Source organism: Mauremys mutica, chromosome 7 (assembly GCF_020497125.1).
Source record: "Mauremys mutica isolate MM-2020 ecotype Southern chromosome 7, ASM2049712v1, whole genome shotgun sequence".
In the NCBI taxonomy this organism is placed as follows: domain Eukaryota; kingdom Metazoa; phylum Chordata; order Testudines; family Geoemydidae; genus Mauremys; species Mauremys mutica.
In genome coordinates this window covers 52,170,338-52,192,118 of record NC_059078.1, presented here as the reverse complement: position 1 = coordinate 52,192,118, position 21,781 = coordinate 52,170,338, and the positions used below count along the sequence as shown (strand labels likewise).

Below are 21,781 nucleotides of genomic sequence, written 5' to 3'. Positions count from 1 at the left end.
CAGTCACTGACTATGACGCTGCAATGTAATGGGAGGACAGTGAAACAAACCCTAAGCAGGGTGTGGAGCCCAAGATCCCTGACCAGAGGTGCTTTGGGATCCGAGAAGGAGGGTGTTGGCTGGGCCAATCACTCACCAATCTGGCACAGCCAAGCTGGTGCACACTGCAGAGTGAGTGCTGTGGTGAGCACCCCCGGGTCCTGCCCTGTCCCCACAGGCTCACCGTGCCCAGGGGCACAGAGAAGGCTCTGGCCCCATCTCTCACCTGAAAGGGCTTTACAGGCTTCATCTAGCTTGTGCAAACACAGGGCTCAGCCAGGTGGCTATGGGCAGGGAGGGAACTGTAACTGCAGGGCAGTCTGCTCCGCTTTACTATCACTGGACCATGCTCAGTTCTCTCTCCATGGATTCCTGGGGTAGTTGTTCAGGGCTCTTCAGTCACTGGTAATACTGCACTGGAAGGAGTGGCACTGGGAACTGACACCACTATGAGACCTCTCAGCCTCACAAAGCAGGGCAGTGCAGGGAGGCTTCAGTGCAAAAATTCGAAAACCAATTTCCAGAGCTGCTCCAGCTGCCCTGCCCAGCTGGCTACTGGTCTCGCCCACCCCACCCCCATTTGCCCGGTTGCCTATTCTGAGATGGACCAGGGCTGGACAAAGGTCTATCTCAGGGAATCCCTGGTGGTGCTGTGTATTGGACCTTGGTAGCCACTGCAGGGCAAGAGGCAGGGAGTTCAGATGCATCAGCTGCAGGATGTTCTGCTTCACATTGGGACTGCACCATCAATAACAAGTGCATAAATCTGCTACTAGCATTCAACATAGAAGATGAACCATGAGAAAAAAATCCTCCAAGCAAAGAACTGCAAGCGTTAAATGTAGATGAGAGCGTGCAGAAAGTAGCAAGCCATGCTCTACTACAGGACAGTCACAGGCCTTTGGCAAAGTGTCCCTCAATGGGTCAAACATGCCACTAATTGAAATGTTATACACACGGGTGTTTGATATAAAGATCACTATCCAGTATCAATAGCACAGTTGCAATTAAATCCTTATACAGAACATTGAACTTGGTAAATATTAACAGGATATTTTCAATTTTTGTATTTCATTGCATAGAACATTAGACATGAGACTCACTCGCAGTTACCCAAGGTGGATGGAAGCTCCAATAGATCACACCAATGAACTGTTGTTTTGAGCATGCTCAGCATGGACAAGAGACTGGCAGGAAACTGACAACACAAACAAATGAAAACCAGAACATTTGTACACTTGCTGATTTCTTTAAGGTGAAACAAGCTTTCCATTTGGTTTCCTTCTGCTCTCCTGGGTTATGGTCCGAGGAACTTCATCCTGGCAGGTTAAACATTTTGTTGTGAGTAGCTCCTCCATCTTTCGGAGCATGCCCACCGGCAATGGCTTAAGAAGGACTTGAATTGCACAGTAATAAGAAGGAGAATGGCAGAGGCAGCGCTCTCCTGACCTTGTGCTCTTTATAGCCTTCTGGACTCTATTGCTTCTACAAACAACAGCCTGGGTGCTAACTTAGCACAAAGCAGAAAGGAAAGAGAATTCAGTACAAAGGAAACCAAACCAAAAAAAACAAGAAACCTCCAGCCCCTGGGTGTTGATGAGGTATAGACGTAAATCAAAGTGGAATGATTAAGGCTATTCTGGAAATAAAAATAATACCCAGGCATACGTAAAACAATGTGTGATGTTACCAATGGATAGCACTGCCATTTGAATGCTTTAGAATGGCTTCTGGATGGCTTTGGGGCGGCTGAGAGACATGCCTGGCCAGTATCTACTTTGGGAAAAGTCAGCCAGTTTACGCACTGCCTTTCAGAGTCCTATGGCCTCGTATCTCAGTAAGGAAACAGTGTTAGGTCCTAATTGAAGTTCTCTCAATCCCCGGATTGGGGTGTGGAACACTTTCTGTCGCAGGGATGGTGAGAGTACAGGAACGCTGTGCGTGCAGATGGGCCGATGGGGCAAACTGGAATGTGAAGGATATTGGAGCCTTCAGCTGCCAGCCCTCGACTCGTACATGGCTCAGAGAGAGGGAAAAACCTATGAAGATACTAGAGTTAAGATTCAGTGAGTGAGCAACTCTGTGTATAATCTCAAGAAAGGGCCAGGGTCCCCACATCAGATCCCCGGCCCAAGTTGACTACAGGAAGGAGCAGTCTTGCACAACCTCAGAAGTATCCTCTGAGAGCAGGGCACACCCCACCTCCATGACAGTCACATTGTGGCACGGGCCCATACTTTGTCAATGTTCCTGATGGACACCAAGCCTGCGTGCTGGGCACGTGTTCCCATGGCTTGCTCCAGACAGTGCACAGAGCTGAGAAGAGTTCACTCCCCACGCCCTCCTGCAGTGCTGCCTCAGGCTCTGAAGAAGCTTGCTACAGGTAAAGGCCTGGTTTGCTCAGTGAGACCCAACATCCTGTCTTCGGCCTTCCAGGTCACACTGGGCCCTTCTGGCCTTGCAATTTGTGAAGCAGCCTAGTGGTTTCCATGGTTTCAAAAGCTTGATGAGAGACAGAAAGAGATGGAAAGATCATTGACAACTCTGCGTCTGTGCAGCGCCTGGTGCAATGGGCCCTGGTCCATGACTGAGCTCCAAGCGCTTTCACTATCACTCCTGCCCCCACAGCACGCACAGTCCTCTGGCTTGGGAACCGCTCCCTGCAGGCACAGTGGCCAGCGAGAGGAGTGTGTAGTCTGTTTACAATCAAGGAGATGGCTGACGAACTCCTGACCCAATGAACTGCCCAGCCCCAGGGGACCCTTAGCTTAAATCTGGGCTCAGAGCTGTGCATTTCACCCTCTGCAAATGGGCACTACAGTCCCTGCCCCCACACACCTCCCCAGCAGGCCAGGACAGGCTCCCGCAGCTCTCCTGCCATAACTCTGGTGTTCGGCTACCCATTGCCAGGCAGGGGCTCAGCAGCCCAGCGACACCCAAGCAGTGGGTGATGCTCCAAGCAGGAGGAATGGCCTGGGCAAGCCATGATTCAGCAGCCACAATGTCAACCAGTCCCTCTTGGCAAAGGGCTGGTGGGGAGGGTGCTGGGGCAGCCAAAGAGAGATCAGCTCATCTCTGTGGGCGAACATGGGCCAGCCGGCAAGGAGGCCTTCCCAGTGGGGTCATGACCTCCCTGTGGGTTCGGTACTCCAGTGGCTTGTTGGTCACATGCTCTGGGCAGTCCCGTCTCTCACTCCCAGCTCTCCCAGGCAGGGACTGTTATGTTCTGTGCAGTGCCCACACCACAGGGACCAGCCTGTTGCGTCAGACTTCTGCTGTACCCGTGTGAATGGCCACGTGGGGCGTGAATGTTGGTGAGAGCAGGGCTGGGGGAGCTGGCCTGGACACTGAACAGCCTAGGGCAATGGCTGCCATGTCCAGGAGATGGCATGGGGCAGGGTCTGGTTCCCAGGGAAGGGAACCTAGGCTGAGCTTCTCCCACACTGTATTCTTCCCACTGGGACAAGGGCCTCTCAAATGGCCCATCCACTCCCGGCCTGGGGGGCACTGCCCTGTTCCAGCCACCTTCGCCCTGCCAACCTCATCATACAGCAAACGTACCACACCTCAGGCGTTTTGCTCTCCAACGCACTATGACTGATGGCACATGGAAAATGAGCCTGTCCGTTCTGGTACCAGCAGAAAGCCTGCACACAGCTTTAATGACGGGCACACTTTTTTCAGGAACAGCAGGGGGCCGTGGGTTGGGAGAGGGCACTGGCAGAGCTAGTGGAGTGGGGAGCTGAAATAGCAGAGGGCTGTGGGTTGGGAGAGAGGGGCACCGGCAGAGCTGGGATGGGGGGGATCCCAGGGCTGGGCTAGCAGGGGCTGCGGGTTGAGGTGGGACTAGCCTGTGGCTGCAAGGCGGGTGTTTGAGAGGCACCGGCAGAGCTGGGGGAGGAAGCTTGCTGTGTGCCTGACCCTGCCCATGGGCATTAATTTCCACATAATCCAATCTGCAAAAGGCAAAAAGCAGCAGTTCCCCTCACGACTGTACCCCGACCCCCACGTGGCTGTACCCAACCCCCATGCGGCTGTATCCTCAGACCCCCATGTGGCTGTATCCCTAGCAGTCCCCCTTGTGGATGTAGCCCCCGAGCAGACCCCCTTGCAGCTGTAACCCAACAGACACCCGCCTCACTTTGCAGTGACACTCACTGTTATACCCAGAGTCCAACGTTGCCTGCTGAATTCACTGGTTTCTTCATAGGTTTTTTCCACTGCAAAGACTAGATTGCCACCTGCTTTCCCAGCCTCCTGTTGGGGGAAGAGGGTGGGTTGGGGCAGAGAGGGGGCCGGCAGCTAATGAAAAGCACCCCAGGCAATTCCCGCCTCAGCAGGGTAGTGCAGTCAGCAAATAACAGGTGGGCTACTGGGCAGGAGAGAGGATGGGAGGTCAGTGCGGTCTGCAGGGGCTGGTGAATGGGCAAACGGTGAGTGACTGCCGGTGGGGTATGGAGAAAGTGAGTGGCTGGAGGGACAGTGACTTGGGTGAGTGGTGGGGGATAATGGGAGCCAGGGAGTGGGGGAATGGGTTGGTGGCACATGGAGGGGGGCTGGATGGGTTAATTTTCATCTCCCTAGCGTGACATTGCAGACATTGCTTGGGATGCTCTCACCCATTCCCAGCATCCAGCAGACACTATAAAGCTCACACACCTAGTCCGGAGCATCAGGCAAGGCCAATACCGCAGGGCAGTAGTAGGGTAGCGAAGGCTGGGGAATCATGGTGGATTTGTGGAACCGAGGGCTAGTTCGTCGGGGCAGTTGTTGGGTGGTGAGGGCTGGTGCTTCAGGGTGGCCATGAGGAGGTGAAGGCTGGTGCTTCGAGGTAGCTGTGGGAATACGAGGGCTGGTGCGTCAGGGTGTCTTTGGTGAGGCAAGAGCTGGTGGCTCCGAGTGGTTGTGGGGAGGGGATGGTTGGTGCGTGGGGTAAGCAAGGGCTGCAGGGTCAGGGCGGCTGTGGGGAGGTGAGGGATGGAACATCAGGACAGCTGTGGGGAGGCGAGGGCTGGAGCATCAGGGCGGCTGTGGGGAGGTGAGGGCTGGTGCATCAGGGCAGCTCTGGGGAGGCGAGGGCTGGCACGTAAGGGTGGATGTGGGGAGACGAGGGCTGGAGTGTTGGGGCGGTTGTGGGGAGGTGATGGCTGGCACGTCAGGGAGGCTGCGGGGAGGTGAGGGGGCACGTGTCAGGGTCGCTGTGAGGAGGCGAGAGGTCGAATGTCAGGACGGCTGTGAGGTGGCAAGGGCTGATGTGCTGGGACTGTTGTGGGAAGGTGAGGGCTGGTGTGTCAAGGCGGTCATAGAGAGACGAGGGCTGGTTGTTCAGAGCAGTTGTGGGGAGTTGAGGGCTGACACATCTGGGCGGCTGTGGGGAGCCAAGGACTGGCGCATTGGGACAGTTGTGGGGAGTCGAGGTTTGGCACATCAGGGAGCCATGGGGTGACTACAGATGGCAAATCAGGGTGTCTGTAGGGTGGCGAGGGCTGGTGCTTCTGGGCGGCTGTGAGCAGGAGAGGGCTGGTGCTTCGGGGCGGTTGTCAGGATGCAAGGGCTGGTGCTTCGAGGCGACTATGAAAAAGCAAAGGTTGGTGCTTTGGGGCAGCTGTGGGAAGACGAGGGTTGGTGTGTGAGGGCAGCTGTGGGGAGACGAGAGATGGTGGTTCTGAGTGGTTGTGAGGAGAGGGTGGCTGGTGTGTCAGGGTGGCTGTGGGGAAGCAACGTGTGACATTATTGACACGAACTGTGTCCGTACAGACCATTGTTGCAACCAAGATCCTTTAGTGGCACCAAATCTTGTACACAGAAGGTCAAGTAAGGTGTCTATGAGGAGGTTATGATTTACTAGTTATGATTATGCTATCTGTATGCATGTATCATTTTTGTATTTGAAGTTGTAAGTATTGGCTCTATACTGTCTGTATTTCAAACCTGTGCTATGCTTCTGGATGACACTCCAGACAATTTGGCATCAGCACTGCCTAGCCTGCTTGATGGCCCATTAAGGACCATCAGCTATACAACTGACCCACTGAGAGAAGGCAGATACGCCTTGTGACTCAGCAAGGCATGCAGGGACATGCCTATGGACAGAACTCTAAGGTTTTTCTATGCCAGGTGCTGGATAGCTTATCTTTGGGACAAAGAAAGCAGAGGCCACATGGCAAGAGACTATAAAAGGCTGCTGCATCTCCTCCATCTTGTCTTCAATCCTGCGTCTGACCTCTGGAGGAACTTTGCTGCAAACTGAAGCTCTGAACAAAGGGACCGAATGACCCATCCCTGTGGATGTACTCCAGAGACTTGATTTGAACCTGCAGTTTATTCCATCTGTGACGGAGCAGGGTGGATTTGACCTGGGAATGTTGCAGGGAGGTTACATTGGGAATGAGAAGAAATCTACCTGTGCTGTAACCTGAGCCAGGAGAGGGGTTAAGGGAATTCACACCAGCTGCCTACGGAGACTGAACAAAGGGAGGAGGGGCAGAGGGGAGGAGGAAGAGAGGGGCTGGAGAGATTTTTAGTTTCAGTTTGGGCTGGGTGATACTAAGCTCCCTGAACCCCCAGAAGGACTTGATTGAGGGGTCCCTGTTGTGCCTACAAGCTCTGCTGTAGACTGCGTTCCTATTGTCCAATAAACCTTCCATCTTACTGGCTGGCTGAGAGTCACTGTGAATCCCAGGAAGAGGGGTGCAGGGCCCCAACTCCCCCACACTCCGTGACACCATCACTGCTACAAGCCTGAACCAAGAACTTTGCCATTACTGTATGTAATTGATTCCATTTAATCAATTTTAGCTCTCATCTATATTTCTTTCTTTTTCTGAATAAACCTTTAGATTTTAGATTCTAAAGCAGGCCTGCACAACATACGGCCCACGGGCCGCATGCGGCCCGCGGAGCCTCACTGTGCGGCCCGCCGAGGGGATTCTAAATCCCCCCCACGGCGCTCTGCGGGCACCCCAGAACCCTTTGAATCCCAGCCGCAGCAGGGAATCAAAGGGCTCTGGGCTGCCTGAAGGAGCAGGGAGCCCAGAGCCCTTTAAATCTCAGCCGGGGCCGGGATTCAAAGGGCTCTGCGCTGCCTGCTGCGGCGGGGAGCCCAGAGCTCTTTAAATCCCGGCCGCGGCCGGGAATCAGAGGGCTCTGGGCTGCCTGCAGCCGCAGGGAGCCCAGAGCCTTTTAAATCCCAGCCACGGCCAGGAATCAGAGGGCTCTGTGCTGCCTGCAGCCATGGGGAGCCCAGAGCCCTTTAAATCCCAGCCGCGGCCGGGAATCAGAGGGCTCTGGGCTGCCTGCAGCCGCGGGGAGCCCAGAGCCCTTTAAATCCCAGCCGCGGCCGGGAATCAGAGGGCTCTGGGCTGCCCGCAGGGGCAGGGAGCCCAGAGCCCTTTGAATCCCAGCCCCTGGCCGCTGATTGCCCCCTCCCCAGACCCCTGCCCCAACTGCCCCCCAGGACCCCCACCCCCTATCTAAGCACCACTGGTCCTTGTCCCCCGATTACCCCCTCCCGAGACCCCTGCCCCTAACTGCCCCTTGGGACCCCAGCCCCTATCTAAGCCTCCCTTCTCCTTGTCCCCAACTGCCCCCTCCTGAGACCCCCCCAACTTCCCCCCAGGACCCCACCCCCTACCTGTCCCCTGATAAACTTCCTGGACTCCCATGCCTATCCAATTGCTGCCTGTCCCGACTGCCCCTCCGAAACCCTGCCCCATCCAACCCCCCCTGCTCCCTGACCGCCCCCCAGAACTCCCTACCCCTTCTCCAACCCCCAAACCGCTTACTGTGCCACTCAGACCAGCGTGTCTGGCTCCGTGCAGCTCCAGACAGTTGCTGCCATGCTCCCCCATGGAGCCCACAGCCCTCTCCCACCCCCAGCACCTGCCTTCCAGATTTGAACACCTCAAAATTCAGGAGTGCTCAAGCTCGGTTTGGGCAGCTTTTACTTCATTTCTCCCAAATCAAATATACTGATCCACTGTAACTTGCTGTAGAAAAAGCAGGATAAAATTGAGCAAGAAATGCTTATTAGGACTGGAATTGCTATTTTCAACAGCCATTGCCTTTTTGTTTGTTTGAAAGGAAGACAGTGATATTGCATTGGCAAATTCCCCATAGCAAGAAAGAGTGGAACAAAAGAATAATAAAGGCACCTCAACTTTTCCTCATTTATGGAGGACAGTCTTATAATATGCATCCAGATATCCTCCAATCACACAAGCTGAAAATTGTTCCACTTTACTGCAGCTCTGTAACCATATGGGAACCAATCCTGTCTGTGTTCTGTGCACATCCAAAATTCCAGCTGAATGACCCGCCCTGGGAGCGAGTTACCAGTGACCCAGGGCTGGGGCAGCAGGAGGTGTCGGGGGGGCACTTGTGGGGGGGAGCCAGGGCTGGGGCAGCAGCAGGGTGGAGGGAGGGCACTGGTGGGGAGGAAAGGGGGAAGCCCAGCGCTGGGGTGGCAGGGGGTGTGTGTGGGTGGGGGGACAGCCCAGGACTGGGGCAGCAGGAGGGTACATGGGGAGCCCAGGGCTGGGAAGGGGGACAGCCAAATTTTTTTTTGCTTGGGGCAGCAAAAAACCTAGAGCCGGTCCTGCCGGGTTCCCCCAGCCGCCAGAGCCCCGGGCCCTTTAATTTGACCCTGAGGGCTCCCAGCCACCTCTTTAGCTGGGAGCCCCTGGTTGATTTAAAATGAAGTATCACCTCCCCACCCCCAACCTTCCTTTTTGGCACACAGCTGTTTTGGTGGGGCGGCGCTGGGGAAGGAGGGTTTGTTTCCGCAGGGCTGGGCGGCCCTGGGGCGGGGTGTTTCCTCAGGCTGGGAGGTTTCGGCCCTCAGCTGTTTTCTTTGGAGGAATGTGGCCCTCGCCGCTTTACGAGTTGTGCAGGCCTGTTCTAAAGGATTGTCAACAGCGTGATTTGTGGGTAAGATCTAACTGGTATATTGACCTGGGTCTGGTGCTTGGTCCTTTGGGATCAGGAGAACCCTTTTTCTTTTACTGGGGTATTGGTTTTCATAACCATTCATCCCCATAAGGAATGGTGCTGGTGGTGATACTGGGAAACTGGAGTATCTGAGGGAATTGCTTGTATGACTTCTGGTTAGCCAGTGAGGTAAAACCGAAGTCCTCTCTGTTTGTCTGGTTTGATGTGCATTAGTAGTGAAGGATCCCCAGCCTTAGGCGGTGACTGCCCTATTCTAAGCAATGTGTCCTGAATTGATACTCTCAGTAGTGTCCCGCCAAAGGCCGCTTTGTTACGCAAGCCGTTGTCATTCCAGGTACCTGTGGGGAAGAGAGGGCTGGTGCTTCAGGGCGGCTATTAGGTGGTGTGAGCTGGCATACTATGTGTGGTGTTGGCTGGCATGTTGTGTGACTGTGGGCTGGTGCATCAGGGTGGCTGTGTGGAGTCCAGGGCTGGCGAGTCAGAAGAGTTATGGCGAGGCAATGGCTGGCGCGTCAGGTTGGCTGTGGGGAGGCAAGGGCTGGCATGTCAGCAGTTATGGGAGGGGAGGGCTGGCATGTTTGGGCAGATTGGGGAAGTGAGGGCTGGCACATTAGGGTGGCTGTGGGGAGAGAAGGGCTAGAGCATCTGTGTGGAAGGGAGGGCTGGTGCGTCAGGGCATTACGGGCAGGCAAGGGCTGGTGCATCAAGAGAGCTGTGGGGAAATGAGGGCTGGTGCATTGGGACGGTTATGGGGAGGGGATGCTGGTGCTTTGGGGCAGCCATGGGGAGGCGAGGGCTGGCATGTCAGGGCATCTGTGGGGACATGATAGCTGGGTGTCAGGGCAGTTATGGGGAGGTAAGGGCTGGCATGTCAGTGCGGCAGTTGGGAGGCGAGGGCTGGCGTGTCAGGGTGGCTGTGGGTATTTGAGGGCTGGTGCATTGGGGCCATTGTGGGGATGTGAAGGCAGATGTATCAGCGCCAGTGTGCGGAGGGGAGCGCTAGTGCATCAGGATGGCAACGGCGAGGGAAGGGTTCGTGGTTGAGGGCGGTAGTGGGGAGGTGAGGAGTGGTGGTTTGGGGCAGCTGTAGGGAGGAGAGGGCTGGTGCATCAGGGTGTCTGTGGGGAGGCGAGGGCTGGTGCTTTGGGATGACAATGGTGTGGCGAGGGTTGGCACACTGGGGGGTGGTTTTGGCTAGGACATTGGGTGGCTGTAGGATTTGTGCATCAGGGCAGTTGTGGGGAGGCGAGGGCTGGTGCATTGAGGTGGATCTGGGGAGGTGAGGGCTGGTGCATCAGGGTAGCTGTGGGGAGACAAAGGTTCGTACATCAGGATGGCCATGGGGTGGGGCATTGGGGCAGTTGAGTGTGACTCACCTTGCGGCATTCGCTCACCAGAACGATGTGAATTTCTTTCCGAACGCCGACACAGCTGTGATGGGCAAAGAAAAGAGGAGGTGAGGCATGCAATGGCACTGTGCAGTATCAGCATTGTCTGGAGTCAGGGCATGGCCTGCAGGGGAGTGACAGGGCAGCTCCCGGTGACCCCACTGCAGCTTTGGGCCCTGACAGCAAAGCTGCTCTCCCTGAATCCAGCCCATGCTGGCACTAGCTCTTTCTTCTGTAACCAGAGGTGAAAGTAAGCCGGTCTGATCCAGTATGGCATACTGGCAAGAGCCAGTATGCCATGCTGGACTGGACCGGCTTCTCCAGCGGTGATTTAAAGGGCCCGGGGCTCCAGCTGCTGCGGGGAGCCCTGGGCCCTTTAAATCACCGCCGGAGCTCCGGCAGCCGGGCTTAGGCGGGGATTTAAAAAGGCCGGCGCTCCGGCTGCTGTGGGGAGCCCCGGGCCCTTTAAAGCACCACTGGAGGTCTGGCAGCAGGGCTCCAGTGGCGCTTTAAAGGGCCCGGGGCTCCTTGCAGCGGCTGGAGCTCCGGGCCCTTTAAAACCCCACCCGAGCCCTGCCGCCTCGGGGTAGCAGTGGCAGGACTCCTGCAGTGATTTAAAGGGCCCAGAGCTCCACAGCAGCCGGAGCCCCAGGCCCTTTAATTCGCCCTTGAACCTCTGCAGCTGGTAGCTCCAGAGTGATTTAAAGGCCTCACCTCTTCCAGTTGAGGCCACGCCTCTTCTGGTTGAGGCCACGCCCCCGCTCAGGACGCTGGCGTACCAGTAAGTCCTTTAATTTACTTTCACCCCTGGTTGTAACCCTGGCTCCACAGTGACAGCCAGGTTGGCTCTGCAATCGCTTGATTGTTTCTAAAACAACAACACCATCTACAACATAAGAACAAAACAGGGAGAAATTCTGAGCCTGCCCTACCTCCCCCTCCTCCCATTACCCCTCCCAGATATATGGGGCAAGGCCCAGGGGACTGGAGATATGCTAATGTTGTGCCACCACCTGGAAAAGGCAAACAGGGTTGGGCAAATGGTTGGGCAAAGCCATTGAATGGCTGACACAAGTAGCAAAGAATACCATAAATGTGCCTGATTAATGCCAGTCATCATAGTTCTCTGTAAAATAGGGCAACCAGAGAGGGTCCCAGAGCCTAGCCGCCAGTCCGAGACCAGATGTCTACACTGCAGTTTTCCAGCCCAGGCTTCGTGAGCATGCATGAGCTGACATAGACCAGCCACAGGACTCATTGCAATGTAGCCACATCCCACACAATGGTTGGCAACCCTAATCTAGGGAGTGAACTTTCTAATTGCACAAAACTGAACACCGCTGCCCTGCCCCTTCCCCAAGGTCCCACCCCTACCCCTCCCCTTCCCAGAGGCCCCACCCCTGCTCACTCCATCCCCCCTCCCTCCATTGATCGCTCTCCCCCACCCTCACTCACTTTCACTGGGCTGAAGCAGGAGGGTTAGGGCTCTGGCTGAGGGTGCGGGCTCTAGGGCGAGGCCGGGGATGTGGGGTTCGGGTTGCAGAGAGGGCTCCAGGCTGGGACAAGGAGTTGGGGTATGTGGGGGAGAGAGCTATGGCTGGGGGCGTGGGCCCTGGGGTGCGGCTGGGGATGAGGGTTTGAGGTGCAAGAGAGGCAGGGGCGGCTCTAGGCACCAGCAAAACAAGCTGCTGCCTAGGGCGGCAAAATATAGGGGGCGGCAAAAGGCTGCAGCCGGGCAGGGCCGCGCTACCGGTTCCGCTTGGGGGAGAGGGGAGGCCCCTTACCGGTAGCGCGGCCCCGCCTGGCTGCAGAAGACGGGCCGCTCCTCCTCCGCTCCTTCCCCGGGTCCTAAACAGCCCGGCAGCAGCTTGGCTGGGGGGCGGGGCTGAGCCCCGCCCCGCTCAGAGCCGCGTGGTCAGGGGGCGGGGCTGCAAGCTCCGGGCTGAGCAGAGGCAGCTGAGCTGAGCCTGGAGCTTGCGGCCCCGCCTCCTCCCCATGCAGCTCTGAGCGGGGAAGAGCTCAGCCCCCTCCGGAGCCATGCGGCTGCTGCGCGGTGAGCCGTGGGTAAGCAGCCGGGGCGGGGCGGGGCGGGGCGGGGCGGGGGAAGGGGGGGGTGGCTAAGGGGCAGGGAGTCCCGGGGGTAGGGAGGGGGCACAGGTTCTGTGGGGGGGGCGGTCAGGGGCCAGGGAAGGGGGGTTGGATTGGGGGGGTCTCAGGGAGGTGTTTGTCAGGCACCCCTTGACCCCATTACCCCCCAGGCCCAGCCCTGACCCCCAGCTCCAAGCCCAGCCCCTCTGAGGTGGGCACCCCCCCAGCCCCATCCCCCTCACAGCCCTGACCCCCAGCTCCGAGCCCAGCCCCTCTGATCCAGACACCCCCCTCACCCATTCCCCACACAGCCCTGACCCCCAGCTCCGAGCCCAGCTCCTCTGATCCAGACACCCCCCTCACCCCATTCCCCCCACAGCCCTGACCCCCAGCTCCGAGCCCAGCCCCTCTGATCCGGACACCCCCCTGACCCCATTCCCCCTACAGCCCTGACCCCCAGCTCCGAGCCCAGCCCCTCTGATCCGGACACCCCCCTGACCCCATTCCCCCCACAGCCCTGACCCCCAGCTCCGAGCCCAGCCCTTCTGATCCGGACTCCTCCCTGACCCCATTCCCCCCACAGCCCTGACCCCCAGCTCTGAGCCCAGCCCTTCTGATCCGGACTCCTCCCTGACCCCATTCCCCCCACAGCCCTGACCCCCAGCTCTGAGCCCAGCCCCTCTGAGCTGGGCACCCCCCTGACCCCATTCCCCCCACAGCCCTGACCCCCAGCTCCGAGCCCAGCCCCTCTGATCCAGACACCCCCCTCACCCCATTCTCCCCACAGCCCTGACCCCCAGCTCCGAGCCCAGCCCCTCTGATCTGGACACCCCCGACACCATCCCCCACTGCCCTGACCCCCAGCTCTGAGCCCAGCTGCTCTGAGGTGGGCACCCCCTGACACTATCTCCCTCACCCCAGACCCCCAGCTCCGAGCTCAGCCCCGTTGAGCCGGGCACCCCCCGATCCCATCCCCCACAACCCTGACCCTCATCTCCAAGCCCAGCCCCTTTGAGCCGGGCACCCTCCGACCCCATCTCCTCACAGTCCTGAGCCCAGCCCCTGTGAGCCGGGCACCCTCCAGAGCTCAGCTCCCCACCCAGCCCTGGGCAACAGCAGCACCACCTCCAGGCAGTGACAGCCCATTGGCACCAACCATCACCATCACCCAGCAACAGCCCATTTTGTAATTGCAAATGTATACAGACCAGTAAAGCATTTAATGTTTTTAAATAATGTATTTGGTGTATTTTCAAATTATTACAAATTAATTTTCACTAGTTATTTTTTACATTTCCAAATACATGTTACTATAGTATTGCAACTTTTTTTTATGGAAGGGGCCCCCAAAATTGCTTTGCCCTGAATCCTCTTGGCGGCCCTACCCAGTGTGTGTGAGGAGCCGGGGAGGGAGGGAAACGGGGTCCCCTGGAGCCGAGCCCGGGCTGCGATGGCAGCGAGGGGCTCCTGGAGTGTGTGAGGAGGTGAGCGGCCGGCTGGGCTCATCGGTGCTGAGCAGGTAGCCCCGCAGCCGGAGATCCTCGCCTTCCCTCCTGCCAGGGCTGGGCCAGGGCACCATGAGGCTGAAGAGCAGCAGGTCCAGGGGGCTCTCCAGGTCTTTGGCCACCAGCATGTCGAGGGTGAGGGCGGTGAGCACGAACTGATCCACCTTGGCCACCAGCAGAGCTGCGAAGCCCAGGGAGGGGGCCGTGTTCTTTGCGCCACCCCGTAGCTGTGCCGCCACCTGGAAGTACTCCCGCTCCGTGCTGCCCAGCAGCTCCACCCGCATGGGGACAGAGTCGCAGCTGGGCCAGAGCTCGGCTGCAGTGTGCTGGTAGCGGATCCCACATTTGGGGGGGAGCCCAATGCTGGGGCAGCAGGGGGTGTGAGTGGGGGGCACTGGTGGGCGGGGGGGGGCTCATGTCTGGGGGCGGGGCAGCCAAAAATTTTTTTGCTTGGGGCGGCAAAAAACCTAGAGCCGGCCCTGAAGAGAGGGCTCTGGTCTTGGACAAGGAGTTGGGGTATGGAGGGGTGAGGGCTCTCGCTGGGGGTATGGGCTCTGGGGTGGGGCCAGGGATGAGAGGTTTTGGGTGCAGAAGCAGGCTTAGGGCTGGGGCAGGGGGTTGGGGTGTGAAGGGGTTGCGGGGTGCAGGCCCTGGGAGGGAGTTTGAGTGTGGGAGGGGGTGCGGGGTCCTAGCGACACTTACAGCTCCTAGATGCAGGTGTGGCCAGTGAAGTTCTGTGCGCTGCCCTCTTGTCTGCAGGCACCACCCCTGCAGCTCCCATTGGTTGCAGTTCCCAGCCAATGGGAGCTGCTTAGCTGGCACTCGGGGCACGGGCAGAGCCTCCCTGGCCACCCATGAGCCTAGGGGCCACTGGAACCCGGAGGCTGCTTCCGGGAGCTGCATGGAGCTAGGGTAGGTAAGGAGCTTGCCTTAGCCTTGGATCCCTGCTGTGCCTCCGACCAGACTTTTAACATCCAGGTTGATGGTGCCAACCGGAGCTGCTAGGGTCCCTTTCCAACCGGGCGTTCCAGTGGAAAACCAGATACCTGGCAACACTACTCTAGAGCCTCATTCACAGGAATTGCACTGGAGTTTATTTATATAGATTCCTGCTTTGAAGGCCAGAAGGGTCCCTGTGATCAGCTCGGTTGAGCCCATTTGGCCCAGGTGAGAGAGCGGCCCCACAACACTTCCTAGAGCAGAGCCAGTCATGAGTTAGAAATTGATAGTGCCAGAGAATCCACCAGGACCCCAGTAAATGGCTCCAAGGGTTAATTCTTCCAGCTGTTGCAAATGTACACCTGATTTCCAGACTGACTTTGTTCAGCTTCAGTGTCCAGCCATTGGAGGGTGTTAGCGCTTTCTCTGCCAGCCTGATGAGCCGAGGCTGAAATATTTGTTTGCTGTGAAGCTCCTCCTCCAGGTGCAGCCTGGGCAGCTAATTGGCCTGCCTGGACATCTTAACCCCTTCCAGTCCTGTGTGGGGTGAACACCCATCACAGCTTGTCAACAGGAAATTATCAGCCAGTGTGTGTGTGGGGGGGTTCTTTTGGGTCTTGTGTGGATCTGTTCTCAGCCCACTGCTGTTCCAGATCTTTACCAAAGATTTGGAAGAAAATGTACAGTCCTTGTGGGTAACATGTGCTGGTGACATGCAGCTGGGGGTGTTGGCAGATAACACTGGTCTACAATTTTTGAGAAGTCGTCTGCTTCAGAGATAATATGTGCTATTTATTATGTATTTTGATGTGCTGAATTCAAATATGACAATTAAAACAACTGATTGGCTACTGTTTCTAAGTTATGTAAGTTTTTACATTTTATGTCTATGTATATTGTGTAGATAGTAGAGTTTTAATCATAAATTGTAAACCTAGGTTTTTTCATGTGTTTATGGTTGCTTTACATAATATTTCACCTGTCCTGTTTATTAACACTTTAAAAATCAGCAAAAGGGTTATATAAATAAAATTTATTATGAAACAAAAGGCAAAAAACTATTATGTACATAGTTTAGTCCTATTCGGTGTCTACTCGGAGCTTCTTGGCTTGTCTCTTGTATTCATTAAATGGAGTATCTCTTATCACTGTCCAGCAATAGTCTGCAAGCAGGGCTCCATTTGCCCTGATAACGTTTCTCCATTGTTGCAATGTCCTGGTGAAATCGCTCGCCTTGCTCGTCGCTCACTGCTCCGCAGTTCGGTGGAAAAAAATCTAGATGAGAGTGCAAAAAATGTATCTTTAGTGACATGTTGCAACCAAGGCTTTTGTATGCCTTGAGGAGGTTTTCCACCAACAACCTGTAGTTGTCTGCCTTGTTGTTTCCGAGAAAATTTATTGCCACTAACTGGAAGGCTTTCCATGCCGTCTTTTCCTTGCCACGCAGTGCATGGTCAAATGCATCATCTCAAAGAAGTTCATGAATCTGAGGACCAACAAAAACACCTTCCTTTATCTTAGCTTCACTTAACCTTGGAAATTTTCCACAGAGGTACTTGAAAGCTGCTTGTGTTTTGTCAATGGCCTTGACAAAGTTCTTCATCAGACCCAGCTTGATGTGTAAGGGTGGTAACAAAATCTTCCTTGATTCAACAAGTGGTGGATGCTGAACACTTTTCCTCCCAGGCTCCAATGACTGTCGGAGTGGCCAATCTTTCTTGATGTAGTGGGAATCTCTTGCACGACTATCCCATTCGCAGAGAAAACAGCAGTACTTTGTGTATCCAGTCTGCAGACCAAGCAAGAGAGCAACAATCTTCAAATCGCCACAAAGCTGCCACTGATGTTGGTCATAGTTTATGCACCTCAAAAGTTGTTTCATGTTGTCATAGGTTTCCTTCATATGGACTGCATGACCAACTGGAATTGATGGCAAAACATTGCCATTATGCAGTAAAACAGCTTTAAGACTCGTCTTTGATGAATCAATGAACAGTCTCCACTCATCTGGATCGTGAACGATGTTGAGGGCTGCCATCACACCATCAATGTTGTTGCAGGCTACAAGATCACCTTCCATGAAGAAGAATGGGACAAGATCCTTTTGACGGTCATGGAACATGGAAACCCTAACATCACCTGCCAGGAGATTCCACTGCTGTAGTCTGGAGCCCAACAGCTCTGCCTTACTCTTGGGTAGTTCCAAATCCCTGACAAGGTCATTCAGTTCACCTTGTGTTATGAGGTGTGGTTCAGAGGAGGAGGATGGGAGAAAATGTGGGTCCTGTGACATTGATGGTTCAGGACGAGAAGTTTCATCCTCTTCCTCATCTGACTCAAGTGAGAATGATTCTGGTGCATCAGGAACCGGCAGTCCTTCTCCGTGGGGTACTGGGCGTATATCTGATGGAATGTTTGGATAATGCACAGTCCACTTTTTCTTCTTTGAGACACCTTTCCCAACTGGAGGCACCATGCAGAAGTAACAATTGCTGGTATGATCTGTTGGCTCTCTCCAAATCATTGGCACTGCAAAAGGCATAGATTTCCTTTTCCTGTTCAACCACTGGCGAAGATTTGTTGCACAAGCGTTGCAGCATATGTGTGGGGCCCACCTCTTGTCCTGATCTCCAATTTTGCAGCCAAAATAAAGGTGATAGGCTTTCTTAACCATAGTGGTTATACTGCGCTTTTGTGATGCAAAAGTCACTTCACCACAAACATAGCAGAAGTTATCTGCACTGTTCACACAAGTACGAGGCATCTCTGCTCACTTTGGCTAAACAGAAATGTGTCCCTTTGCAAAATCAAACACTGACAAATAAGAGAGCACGACACTGTATGATTTCTAGAGCTGATATAGGGCAATTTGTTCAGCAGAGTGATGTAAGCTTCGTTATGATTGCATCATCCATGACTTCTAGGAATAACATGATGCAATTCATATCATGTATGACGCAATACCAGCTTCGGATTGCATCATTCATTGTTTTGCCTAAAAAGCAAGTACTGTCCAAACCCAGTCATAGATTTATTCATAGATCCAGTCAAAGATGTATTTTAGTCATTTCTGGTTTAAATTGAGATCCCTTCCCTTTATAACTCACTTATCCTCCGCTATTCCCAAGTCAAGGGTCGTATATACTGACCCAATAGCATATCTTGAAAACTAGAGCCAATCAACAATTTTAAGCATCATTTTCGTTCTCAGTGACCCAGAATTAGTAACGTTTGACTACATTTATTTCAGAAGCATTTTGGCTGTAGAGCAGTGTTAACCTAAGGATGGATTAGTTACTCATTCATAGAATCTGGGGGGGGTGTCGAACTAAGGTACGCAAGTTCAGCTACGCGAATAGTGTAGCTGAACTCGAACTACCTTAGTTCGAACTACTCACCCGTCCAGATGCCGCGGGATCGAAGTCCGCGGCTCCCCCGTCGACTCCACCACCGCTGTTCGCGGTGGTGGAGTTCCGGAGTCGACGGGAGCGCGTTCGGAGTTCGATATATCGCCTCTAGATGAGACGCGATATATCGAACTCCGAGAAGTCGAACGCTATCCGCCGACCCGGGCGGGTAGTATAGACGTAGCCATAGAAGATTAGGGTTGGAAGAGACCTCAGAAGGTCATTTAGTCCAACCCCCTGCTCAAAGCTGGACCAACCCCAAATAAATCATCTTAGCCAGGGCTTTGTCAAAACCAGGCCTTAAAAACCTCTATGGATGGAGATTCCACCAGTTCCCTAAGTAACCCATTCCAGTGCTTCACCACCCTCCTAGTGAAATAGTTTTTCCTAATATTCAATCTAGACCTCCCGCCACTGCAACTTGAGACCACTGCTCCTTGTTCTGACATCTGCCATGACTTTGAACAGCCTAGCTCCATCCTCTTTAGAAACCCCCTTCAGGTAGTTGAAGGCTGCTATCAAATCCCCCCTCACTCTTCTCTTCTGAAGACGAAATAAGCCCAGTTCCCTCATCCTCTCCTCATAAATCATGTGCTCCAGCCCCCTAATAATTTTTGTTGCCCTCCACTGGACTCTCTCCAATTTGTCCACATCCTTTCTGTTGTGGGTATCCCAAAACTGGATGCAATACTCCAGATGTGGCCTCACCAGTGCTGAATAGAGGGGAATAATCACATCCCTCGATCTACTGGCAGTGCTCCTACTAATACAGCCCAATATGCCTTTAGCCTTCTTGGCAACAAGGGCACACTGTTGACTCATATCCAACTTCTTGTCCACTGTAATCCTCAGGTACTTTTCTGCAGAACTGCCACTTAGCCAGTCAGGTCCCAGCCTGTAGCAGTGCATGGGATTGTTCCATCCTAAGTGCAGGACTCTGCACTTGTCCTTGCTGAACCTCATCAGATTTCTTTTGGCTCAATCCTCCAATTTCTCTAGGTCACTTTGGACCCTATCCCTACCCTCCAGTGTATTTACCTCTCCTCCCAGCTTATTGTCATCCACAAACTTGTTGAGGGTGCAATCCATCCCATCACCCAGATCATTAATGAAGATGTGGAACAAAACTGGCCTCAGGACTGACCCCGGGGGCACTCTGCTTGATACCGGCTGCCAACTAGACATCAAGCCATTGATCACTGCCTCTTGAGCCCGATGATCTAGCCAGCTTTCTATCCACCTCGCTCCAGCCCTGAAGGGGTTAAAGTAGCCCTGGAGATGGCTGTGGCTGAGAAGCTAGGCTGATTGGGAAAACAGCCAGAGCTGTAGCCAGTGCAATCAGGTCCCAGCTGGCCCTTATAAGAGGGCAGTGGGCCAGAAGGAAACACACTCTCTCTCTCTGCATCTGAAGAAGTGAGGTTATTTATCCACAAAAGCTTATGCCCAAATATGCCCAAATAAATCTTTAAGTTGCCACCAGACTCCTTGTTGTTTTTGTGGATACAGACTAACACGGCTACCTCCTGATACTCTCTCTCTAGCTTCTGAGAGAGAAGGACCTGGCTGCCTGGGAGCTGAGCAGCGTACCTAGAGTGGAGCAGTGCACCTAGAGTGGAGCAGTGCTGTGGAAGGGCAGAGGGAGCTGGGGAGCTCCAGCCTGGAAAAATCCCAGGCTGCAGGCCTTGAAAAGGGCCTATAAGAAGGTACTGGGGCTGCAGAGGGGCAGCCCAGAGATAGGCAAAGGCAGCAGGTCTGTAACAGGGCGGTACTCACCCCTGCGGCGCCTCCTGCTGGTGACTCATGGAATTAGCTCCGTCCAGCGCCAGAGCGCCCTCTGCAGGCCAGTGATCCACCTGTTCGTCTGGCCCCCGTGTCCCTCCCTGGACCCGGTGCCCCTTTCTCTGGGGTGCTGCCCCCTGGCAATAACCCCCATCTCTCTGGGTCTCCCCTCCTTAGGTAACCCTCACCCTCTATCCCTACCTTGCCTCAGTGTATGGCTACTGCCAGTCATTGTCTAGCCCCCCACTCTGGGCAGACTGCAGTCTCAGCCAACTCATCCCTGGCAAGGAGGGTTTGGACCTGCTGCTTTGTCCTACCTCTGGGCCGCCCTCTGCAACCCACAGTACCTATCGGCCCACTCCTAGGCCGCAGCCTGGGGCTTTCTAGGCTGGAGCTCCCCGGCTCCTCAGCCTTCCCCAGCCCTGCTGCACTCAGGTACCTGGTCTCTCTTTCCCAGCAGCTAGGCCCATCTCTCTCTGAAGGCAGAAGAGAGACTGTCTGGGCTCCTAGCTTCCCTGCCTTTTATAAGGCCTTGCTCCTCAGTTTGGGGCGTGGCCCCCAGCTGTAGCCACTTCCCCAATCAGCTCAGCTCTGTCAGGCCACTTTTAACCCCTTAAAACCCCGGAGCAGGGTCCACCCTGCTACACACCTCCCCCCTTAAAACGCCCACCCCTGGGGATCATGGGGCCTTCTGGCCTGTGCGGCCTGGAGGTGTCCTGCCAGCCGTGCCTGCTTCTCTTCACTGTCCTTCAGTTTGCAGGCCAGGGCTTCGTTCTCCTGGTGGACCTTTCGGAGCTCTGTTACGGCTGTCTTCCACGCCTGCTCCGTGGCTGAGTCCCCCAGGCCCTCTTCCCTCAGGGTCTGGGTTCCCTTTGTGGCCTGTCCCATGACCACCTGGGTCCATTTTGTCTCCTGGACCCGTTTCTTCTGGGCCCCAGCCTCTTGCTGGGCCCACTCTGTTTGGGTCTCCTCGTTAATGACCTCCCCGGTGATGGTCTGGGTCTGACCCTCTCGCAGGGTCCCCACCATCCCAGCTGCGGTCTTCACCACCTCCCCTGGGTGGCCCACTGGCCGGTCAGCCACTCTCTCAGCTGCCTCCAGCTGTGTTGCCCTCCCCACTAGGGGGCAGTCTTTCTTCAGGTGGCCCCGCTCCCGGCAATGCCAACAGGCTCCCCACCTCGGTATTGCCCGGGCCCCCTGCTTCTTCCCACTGTCCCTCTCTGGGCCAACCCTTCCTGGGTTGCCCTGGGTCGTGTTCCTCCGGGCCAGGCAGTCCCGCCAAAAGTGGCCCCGCCTCTCACAGGCCCAACACACCCGCAGCCGCCTGGGTTCCCTCACCCAGCGTGCCGTCTGAGGGACTGGGTTTTGTCCCAATCTGGGGTGAGGCACCCTGCCCCCAGCCCCATAGGGACAGTCTCGTTTTATGTGCCCACTCCTGGCACAGACAAAACAAGCCCTTCTTTCTGCCCTAGACCTCCTGGCCCTAGGGCCGGGCTCCTCCCTTGGTCCTTGGCGGTCCCTCCTGAACACCTGCCGCAGGAGTTTCCGCATGGCCCGCTGTTCCTCCACCAGCTGGGCCATCTGTCCTTGGAGGGCCCATTGCACCTCCTGCAGTCCCTGTGGGTCATCAGTCCCCTTCCTCTGGGGTGCTGACTCCAAACCCCACCCATGGACTACGCCTGGAGTC

At 55.4% G+C, this 21,781-nt stretch overlaps 1 protein-coding gene across 2 annotated transcripts in view; it reads right to left on the bottom strand.

The window, feature by feature from the left end:
• Nucleotides 1–1,395: 1,395 nt before the first annotated feature.
• Nucleotides 1,396–21,781, bottom strand: part of BSN (bassoon presynaptic cytomatrix protein) — a 463,396-nt gene continuing 443,010 nt past the window's right edge. For both annotated transcript variants that reach the window (XM_045023161.1, XM_045023160.1), the window contains 3 exons: nucleotides 10,365–10,419; nucleotides 4,198–4,296; nucleotides 1,396–2,541 (listed from right to left, as the gene is read on the bottom strand). In XM_045023161.1, coding sequence (XP_044879096.1) covers nucleotides 10,379–10,419 — 41 coding nt within the window. In that variant the 3' untranslated portion in view covers nucleotides 1,396–2,541; nucleotides 4,198–4,296; nucleotides 10,365–10,378. The remainder of the gene's footprint in view (nucleotides 2,542–4,197; nucleotides 4,297–10,364; nucleotides 10,420–21,781) is intronic.